At 34.9% G+C, this 9,712-nt stretch overlaps 1 protein-coding gene across 2 annotated transcripts in view; it reads right to left on the bottom strand.

Annotated features, from left to right (window-relative positions):
- Positions 1–1,896: 1,896 nt before the first annotated feature.
- The window catches only part of SMCHD1 (structural maintenance of chromosomes flexible hinge domain containing 1), a 155,671-nt gene continuing 147,855 nt past the window's right edge, over positions 1,897–9,712 (bottom strand). For both annotated transcript variants that reach the window (XM_055237021.2, XM_063640809.1), the window contains one exon: positions 1,897–4,353. In XM_055237021.2, the coding sequence (XP_055092996.1) occupies positions 4,329–4,353 (25 nt within the window). In that variant the 3' untranslated portion in view covers positions 1,897–4,328. The remainder of the gene's footprint in view (positions 4,354–9,712) is intronic.

Below are 9,712 nucleotides of genomic sequence, written 5' to 3'. Positions count from 1 at the left end.
AAGCACAGTACCCAATAGGTAGTTTTTCAACCCACTCCCACCTCCTCACCCCAGCAGTCCAGTGTCTATTGTTCCCATGTTTATGTTCATGTGTGCTCAAAGTTTAACATCCCCTTATAAGTGAGAACATGTGGTATTTGGTTTTCTGTTCCTGTTAGTTTGCTTAGGATATATTCTTTATTTGATGAGACAGTCATAATGTTTACTTCTTTAATCAAGCTTTTGTTTAGTTCTGTGAATATATTTATTTATAATGTGTACTTTAATTTTTGGTTAAATCTGACATCTGATCACTCTCACAGGCAGTTTTTGCTGCCTGCTTTATTTCCAGTGTATGAGTCACACTGTTTCTTTGCATGCCTCATACATTTTTGTTGGAAACTGGACATTTTAAATAACATACTGTAGTTACTCTACTAGTTCACCTCCCTCTGGTTTGGTTATTATTATTTGCTTAAGCTTAGTGCCTGGATGGATTATTTTAGCAAAGTCTATCCTTCCCTAATCCCAACAGCGTTGTTTCTCAAGTTCTTCCTCAGGGAGGCACAGCTTTGGGTATGCCCCAGAAATCCTGGGTACTCTCGTGCACTTCTTTCTCTGACCATATACCCTGTTGTTCAACTCCACTAATTGCTGGCTTACTGCTCTATTATTTACACTAGTGTAGTCTTTGCAGTCTCACCCTTAAGAGCAGCCTGCCCTGAATCCTTTCTCTCAGGGTGTACTGTCTATCCTGCACTTAACTTTCAAAATATTCTTTCTCCTTTACAATAAATTACTCTATGTTGCACTTCTTTTGCTGTGTGTGTCTTTTTAAAATTCTTTTAAACTAAGAACCCAGGTATCACAACAGCCTTCAACAGCATAATTTCTACTGTTTTTCAAAGAGCTCTCTAGTTTAAACTTCTCATGTTCTTTTTTAAAAGTCAGTTCCTTTGGAAAGAGATTAGGAGCTACCTGTTTTGTTTTCATCCTACCTCCTTTGCAGGCAAAAATCTCTGAGCCAGGATCTGGAGCTAGAGGTGGGGACAATGGCAAGCTTGAGCTGGCATTCTAGCTCTAGAAGCTGAGTGCAATGGAAGGGGGCAGTAGCCTGAGATCCTCTTGGCTTGCTTTTCCTGGGGTAGAACCCTACTTCACGAGCCAGAGGGTTATCAAGGCCCCAGCAATCTCAGCACGTGTTCAAGGTTTTGTGGCCTGGTGGGGAGAAGACAGCTCTCACCTCTTGGCCACACTGACCCAGGACTTAGTGCTAGCAAAAGGCAGTTGAAGGCAGGACAAGAATCACTACAGTCTCGCTCCTTTTGGGAAAAAAACTTCTGGCTGGGAGATGGTGGGATAAGGAACCCAGCGTTTTTGGCTGCATTAGTCTGCTTGCTGAGCTTGGAGGTGGAAGTGAGTAGTCAGTCTTGGTTCAAACTACCACAGATTCTCATCTTCCTTACTGAATTTTTGTAAATGTTCTTGAATAGATGTTTCTTAATTAATTGCCATTTGTCCTCAGGACCATTTCCAGAGGTTTTAAATGGTTGCTTTTAATATTTTTCACCAGTTTCACGGTATGAAAATTAAACATTCAAGTTTTTTACTAAAATGTATTATTTGAAAATTCTATACTAAAAATACAATGGAATTAACCCCATCAATTTCATAATGACTATAAAGTAATCAAGTCATAAAGCCAAAGTATAGACAGTTTAGAAGACTGAACTTTTTTTAGCACTAATATTTAACAATAGGAGCCAATTTCACTTAAAATAATCTGAATGTTATATATGCAACAAATTTTAGTCTCTATAAAGAATCTTATACCAAAAACTCTATTAAAATGTTAAGTAAATTGAGCCTATTTTTACCATAGGCCTGGCCAAATGTACGCATGAAACCTGATGAACATAATGTGCAAAAAGGCTTGGAGAGAGTTTTATTTCAGTTACTTCAAAATACAAGTAGGCTATTATTTTCCTTTGGAAGAAGAAACCAGAAAAAAAACTTCCTGATTGTAACATTGTGACAAATTTCAGATTATATAACACATAACACAGGATAAATGGCTATAGCATTAATTTTTTTCTCCAGTTACATTCCTTTATACTAAAAGACTAGTATTAAATCTTAGAAGAAAATTTCAATTGTTCTTACATGTTACATATTCAACACAAAAGCAATTTATTGTTATTTGGTACAATATGAACCTCAGTATTTGCTCAAATGTAGAAAAGGATTCCTTAATATGCTGAGAAATATCCTTAGATAAATCCAATTGTGAAAATATAGAAAAAATTTTTACTGTAATTACTGGGAACCACAAAGTTAATTTTTACAGGGTAGAAGAACTCCACAAAAACGTATATTCATACTTAAAACCTTATTTTACTGATAGAACATTCTTTCCAGTATTATAAAATGAACAAAAATGTACAGATATGGGCTTGGTGCTAGATAATATCCATAGAATTCACCATTTTAAGCAATAAAAATTGGCATGTTGGTGCATGTCTGTAATCCCTGCTACTTGGGGGGCCAAGGCAGGAAGATTGCTTGAACCCAGGAGTTCAAGACTAGCCTGGGCAAGGTAGTGAGGCCACTGTCGCTCAAGGGAAAAAAAAAGACATGTTTTTAAACACGCTTCTAATAAAAAGAATTTTTAAAACCAATTTTTTTGCTTCTAGATAGTCTCAATGCCTTGGATTTAAAACATGACTCCTTCTTGATACAATGAATTATAAAAGCAAACTAGTTCCACATATTAATTATACTTTCAAGTCTAGTTCCTAAAAAGTCATTTCTCTTTAACCTTTCTTACCTATCAATCATTTTCATATAATCTAATGTCTAAGGACTCCAAATATTGGTACGGGGTGAGTATCCCTAATCTAAAAATCAGAAACAAGAAATGTTCCAAAATTCAAAACATTTGAGCGCAGATATGACACACAAGGGAAATGCTCCTTGAAGCATTTCCAATTTCTAATGAAAGATTTTTGGATTAGGGATGCCAAATTGGTAAATATAATGCAAATATTCCAAAATAATAATAAAAAAACCCCACAAAAAAACAAAATCCGAAACACTTCAGGTCCCAGCCATTTTGAATAAGGGATACTCAACCTGTAGTACTATGGGAGCCAATCTTCCCTACAGCTAATTCTATAATTACCATTTTGTTTCCTCTGTAACAACAAACAGTTGTTTAAATAATTTCCAATTATAAAGATAGGTTAACATCATCACAGTTTTTTAACAAGATAACTTTTACGAAGCTTCCAATTTTAAAAAAGAAAAACATCTATTCAGTAGGGAAGAAACAATCTTATTTATTAATGGCCTGCATATTTAGAAAGGGTTTAAAAACACATACATTTCCTGGGACACAAACTTACCAAATGTATGTCCTTACAAAATAACTTCACAGATCAATAGTCTTGAACTTACACAAAGACATACATATGACATACATTAGGTTAATATACATTTCAAATGTTTTTGCAGCAACTTTCTACCAGAAAGTACATTAATGTGAGAATGTATGTTCTCTTTAACCCCTTAAAAATAGTAATAAAAAAATTACAAAATAATGTAAATGTAAAATTAAGGCTGAGACTACATATTCTAGTATTAATAAAGTCAAACAAACAATAGTTATAAAACTTGGTGCTGCTGAATATTTTATATATATATATACATATATATATATACAGGATAAGTCTTTTGAAATTTGAAATGCTACCACTCTCACAAGTTCACTCATCAATTTAATGTTGTTCTGGGTATCTTAACATTTCAATTCCCAAATACCTGTGCTTTTAAAATTTTTATCCTGAATTCTGCATTGAGTTTCCTCACATATTTACAATTAAATATCTAGCCTCTAGAACCTCCCTTACACAAAAGACAAAACATCTTTGTTAAATAAATTCATGCAAAAGTAATAAAAAGGTTTTCAAGAAATAGTTCTAACATGTTCATTATATTTATACTGAAAAATAGTACATATACTTTTCTTAAGGATTAATAAATGCCATGTGCCAGTTTTACAGTCACTGCCACATTAGCGCATTTTCCTCTTACACATTTGCAAGGTAGTGACAACCAAAGGGCATAATGTCTGGAATAATTCCAGTAAATCCATAATGTCCAGTAAGATTCATAAAATTGAATGGTTGTTTCCAGTCCCATCTGAATCGAAATGGAAATTCATGCCCAGGTACTTGTATTGTCCCCAGAAATACTCAGTCTGGTAAGTCACCCTCTTGGTCTTCTGAAACAGAGATGCAGAAAGCAGGGCATTCTTATTGAGACCAATGGCCTCTTCTCTCTGTCACCTCTCACACATCTGTTTTGGTTATAATCCTGGTCAAAGAGGAAAGAAAAAAAAGTTTTATGTACCAAAGGTTTCCTTTCCCTGAACTCCCTCATCACACCTGGATGCTTAAATATCCAATGAAACCATATTCTCTTAAATATAATTCTTGGTATAAACAGATTTAATTAAATCCTTATATACAATCATTTCCTTCACATGTATGCAAAACAAGCCCCCAAATAAAGGTAGTTAACACACACACACAGTATATAACATATATAAGTAATTTGTATCACAGTGCTTTGAAATGGTATTATCTCAGACCCAAATTCTGCAGATTTTTGCTTTTACCCCTTTTTCCTTAAATAAACTTATTATTTTAAAAACAGGAATTATAATTCTTATTACAGAAAAGTAACAAAGACAAGCAAAATAAAACATTTAATATTCATAATCTCATTCATGTAGAGATGAACACAGAGAGCACCTTGACATATATAGCTACAGATTTTAAAAATTCAGGTATATATAAATATTTTCTAATAGTTCCCTGAACTGCCATCTCCAAATAGAAGACACATATTTTTAACAGAACTAATTTTTAATCTTTATAAGTGGAAAATGATTTAGAAAACTGAAGCCTCTATTCAAGAAAACAATGGCATCTACTGCATAGTATCATATATTGCTAAGCATATTTAATGAATTCTAAGATATTTTTTCACATTTAACATCTCTGAAATCCAGACGTACTTTATAAGGTCATGAGTTAATTTGCAATATTTTTCTTTAATGTTTCATAAAATGACATTTTTATAGTTAATGAAACCTTAAAAGTTGATGAAACATAGTATGTGATCTGTAAGCACTAACAAATATATATTCAGTATACATATGTAAATTAAAACATAAACATAAATATACAGAAACACATATAATGTACCTGTTTCCTTTCCTATTATTAAATTTGTTCCTGATTGTATGGATGAAATATACCAATATTCAATACTGTTAAGATTTTTATTTCAAATGCTCTGACCTTTTTAGAGTGTGAGATTTATTAAAGATTTATACAGAATAGGAAAAGACTGAGGATGGGAAAATCCCTAATAGTGATTTTAACAAATTTCCTGAATATAATCAGGATACAAAGGGGAGAAAGTCACAGTCCAGAATACACCAAATTTTCAACCTAAACTTCTAATACTGCCATCACAAAGCTAAACAAACGATAGCTTTGTGTGTGTGTGTCTCCCCATGTGCTAAAGGCTGCACTGAAAATATAGTTCTTTGGCTCTCTAAGAACACTGACATTCTTTCTCTCTCTCCTTGATATGATACAGTATTACTATGAAGTATCTTAGTATTTTGTCAGTCACTGTTGCTGGGCATTCAATGAATTTTATTCATCCCTAGGAAATTCTCTTCCACATGATAGCATTTCCTTCTCCATTTTCTTCTTTCTAGATTACTAATAGTCTGAATTGGTTCTCTATGTCTTCTCTTTTTGTATTTGGGAAGTTTTTTTTTTGACTTTAGTCCTCCTATTGAACATTTTTATTTCAGCAATAATATTTGCAATCTGTTTATTCATTCTTGTCCTGGCTCCTTTCTGCTACATAGTAATTATAATTTTATAAAAGAGGTCTAGTCTCTTTACTAAATTGTCCTTCAGGTTGGTTTTGTCTCTCACGTTGCTGGCTACCCTCATATGCGTGATGACTGTTAGCTGTACAATTACATTTAAGAAGAGGATTATGTTGCTAGCTGGAATTTCTTCTACTACTATAAAAATAGAACTGTTTTACCATCAAGTCTCTTCTCCGAGTGGGACTTGATGGTAACTATAACCAGGATGGGGCAAAGCAACGTCATGGGTCCACAGATTTTGCTTTAAACATGTGGATGTTGGGCTGAGCATGGTGACTCAGGCCTGTAATCCCAGTACTTTGGGAGGCCGCAGCAGGAGAGTAGCTTAAGCCCAGGAGTTTGAGACCAGCCTGGTCAACATAGCAAGACCCCATCTCTACAAAATAAATAAGTAAAAATTGTTGAATTAAAATCAAAACAGATAAATGTGCAGGTGTAGAGCCAATTATCAGCCTTTTGGTTCCCACAGGCCAGCATTAGGTCCTAGTGTGTCAGCAACTACCAAAAGCCAATATACCAACACTTAATTCATTTCCATTGTCATCTAACTTTGTAGTGGCATCTTTTCATGCCTGGTGACAAGGAAACAAAGCTTTCAAAGTTTGGGTTGAAAATCTGGTACATTCTAGGCTGTGGCTTCCTTTCCTTTTCCATCCTGTTCCGTCCTTTTTATTTGCCACTCTCTCTGTTTGGGAGACAGGACTCCCAAACAGGGAAAGTTGCTGGACTTCTCACTCTTTTGTTCTAACTGACTCTGAGTCCAAAGTGTTTCTGGGGCTAAATCAGGCAGACTGTCTCCTATTATTTCTAGACTATTTCCCAATCCCTTCGCCTCTAGTATATTCTAGCCTTGTTTCTATCCTGTTATCCCCAGAAAACCTCAATCAAATGTGAACGCAAAATGAAGACATTTTCGGACATGGAAGGGCTCCAAGTTATCTTTCTACACACTTTTTCTAAGTAATTTATAAGACAGAGAAAGCCATGGAATCCAATAAATAATGGATATAATCCAAGAGAGTAACTAAGGAAGACCCAGGATGGCAGATTTATAGGAGGCCTGCACAGTTACTAGTCACTGGTACAGGAGGAAGAAGATGTGATTAAGATACATAGGGAAAGAAAAAAAAAGGTGGCAATTAAAAACTCCAGAAAAATTAACAGCAAGAAAGAGTCTTAGTAACAATTGGAGTAACACTTCATGTGATTTTAAGAATAACAGAGTAAGGAAGATTTATTTGAGCCTGATGTTTGGAGCACTAACTGGTGGCCTAGGTAAGAGTCATGACATTAGACCCGTATAGAGAAGGAAATGTAATTCTAGCATACAAGTTTGCCTAGTACAATATTTGCCTGAACAATATTTACATAGTCATAATAATGTAACTTTTAAAAGTGGAGGCAACAACAGAGTAACTAAAAATTAACAGTCAAAACAAGGGTTGCCTCTGAAGGATGGAATAGGGGTAAGGATGCATAGGATACAAGATTTTATGATCATCAGCTCTTTCTATACCTGTGCTGTCCATAACGGTAGCCACCAGCCATGTGTGTGGCTCCAGAGTACTTGCAATGTAGCTAGTCAATTAAATTGAGATTTGCTGTATTCTGAATTGTGAAGACTTGGTATTTAAAAAAAAAATGTAAAATAGCTCATTAATCATTTTTAACGTTGTTTACATGTAGAAATATTTTGGATATTGGGTTCAATAATATCTATTATTAAAATTAATCTCACTGTTCCTTTTTTCCTTTTTATATGGCTTCTAGAGAATTTAAAATTATATGTGACTCACGTATAGTACAACACTGTAAATCTATACCATCTGATATATATACACATATGACCGATGATCATTATACTACTAACAATATTATAAACTAAAACATAAACTCCCTCTGAATTGCTAAAAAATGTTAATTAACAAATTCCAAATCAATGTCCATAGTAGTGCTGTAGTAACTGGAAGGTCTAGGGCAAATTTAGTGCTGAGACTGTGGCACAAAAACATGTACCTTACATCTTAGCCTAGAACTGCACCTTGAGGAATTTCCTTAGTGGGAAGTGGGTTCTGGTCTCTTAAAAAAATAATCCCACTGTTCATAAAATACTTCTTTAAAAAATTATGGCAAACCTACATAAAAGCAGAGGGAATAATACAGTGAATTTCCTATTTCAAGCTTTAGTAATGAAAACATTTGGCCAAGTCTTATTTTGATATCCTCTGCCACTTTATTTTCCTGGAGTATTTTAGAGTATATCCCAGACACCATATTATTTAACCAATATAAGAACTTTCTACAAAGAATAACTTTTACAAAGAAGATCTTTCTGTAACTATTTGGTAACCTGCAAGGATAGTTCATACACATATCTTTTCTATATGAATATATAAATTGTCACAGTCACAAGCAGGTGCCCTACCAACCAGCAATGATGACCAACAAGGGATTTTTGCGTCATTTTGAACTCATAATTTCTAAAAGTTATATGTCTAAATCCACTGCAAAGAGTCTTTCTGATGCTAAACTGCCCCAACACACTTTGAATGATCAGCTTAATAGCCTGTATACACCTCATGCCCATGAACACATCATTCACATGCCTACATGTGTGATACTCAAGAGATATCAATGAACTTAAAATAGATTTTTTTTTGCAACATGATGAGGGAGGAGTTTCATAATCTGGCCTCTGCCTCTATGTCTGACAACAGTTTGGCCCTCTCCTTCTTGCATACCATACCATGCCTTAGCCGCTAACATCTTTTCAGTTCCTCAAACATACCACACCTGTTTTCTTAGAGCATCATGCCTCCTTCCCAACCTCTGACTGAAACCAATCCCTATATGGCTGGTTCCTCCCCATCCTTCAGTTCTCTGTTTCAATGCACCTCTCCAGACAACTGATATTGTTTCCCTATTATTTTCTATTACTTCATCATTTTTTCATTCCCTATTTTCTTTTTTTTTTTTTTTTTTTTTTGAGACGGAGTTATGCTCTTGTTGCCCAGACTGGAGTGCAATGGTGCGATCTCGGCTCACTGCAACCTCTGCCTCTTGGGTTCAAGCAATTCTCCTGCCTCAGCCTCCCGAGTAGCTGGGATCACAGGCGTGCGCCACCATGACCGGCTAATTTTTGTATTTTTAGTAGAGACAGGGTTTTGCCATCTTGGCCAAGCTGGTCTCCAACTCCTGACCTCAGGTGATCCACCTGCCTCGGCCTCCCAAAGTACTGGGATTATAGGCATGAGCCACTGTACCCGGCCTTTTTCATTCCTTATAAATAGAAAAAAATTTACTTTTTAAATTGTCCCTCTACCGCATAGAATTACAGAATTCCAACGGAGGCAAGAACCACGTCAGTTTTATTCACCCAGCAACATACAACACAGAGTGAGATTTCAAATCTTTACTGAATAAATGTAGAATATGCAGATGAATATGGCAAAGAATGACAATTCCAAACACCACAGTTTCAAGGGAATTCCTCTACAGTTGATATGAGAAAACATATTCAGGTAGAGTCTACAATTAAACCTTTTGAAATAATAAAAGAGAAACACCAGTACCATGATATTCTTCTGTGGGATGACTTTACTAACATTTAATCTAAAAGGGACAGTTTTCTTACTATGAAGTTAGGGTGGAAATGGCTGTGTTGGTTTTTTGGTGATCTAAATGGCACCTAATTCTCCAAACCAAAAATTATAAGCAATTTTAAAATAAGTGATTTACAAATGGTTTTGCATATTC

This window comes from Symphalangus syndactylus, chromosome 1 (assembly GCF_028878055.3).
Source record: "Symphalangus syndactylus isolate Jambi chromosome 1, NHGRI_mSymSyn1-v2.1_pri, whole genome shotgun sequence".
NCBI classification, from domain to species: Eukaryota; Metazoa; Chordata; class Mammalia; order Primates; family Hylobatidae; genus Symphalangus; species Symphalangus syndactylus.
This window is presented reverse-complemented; position numbering and strand designations above follow the sequence as displayed.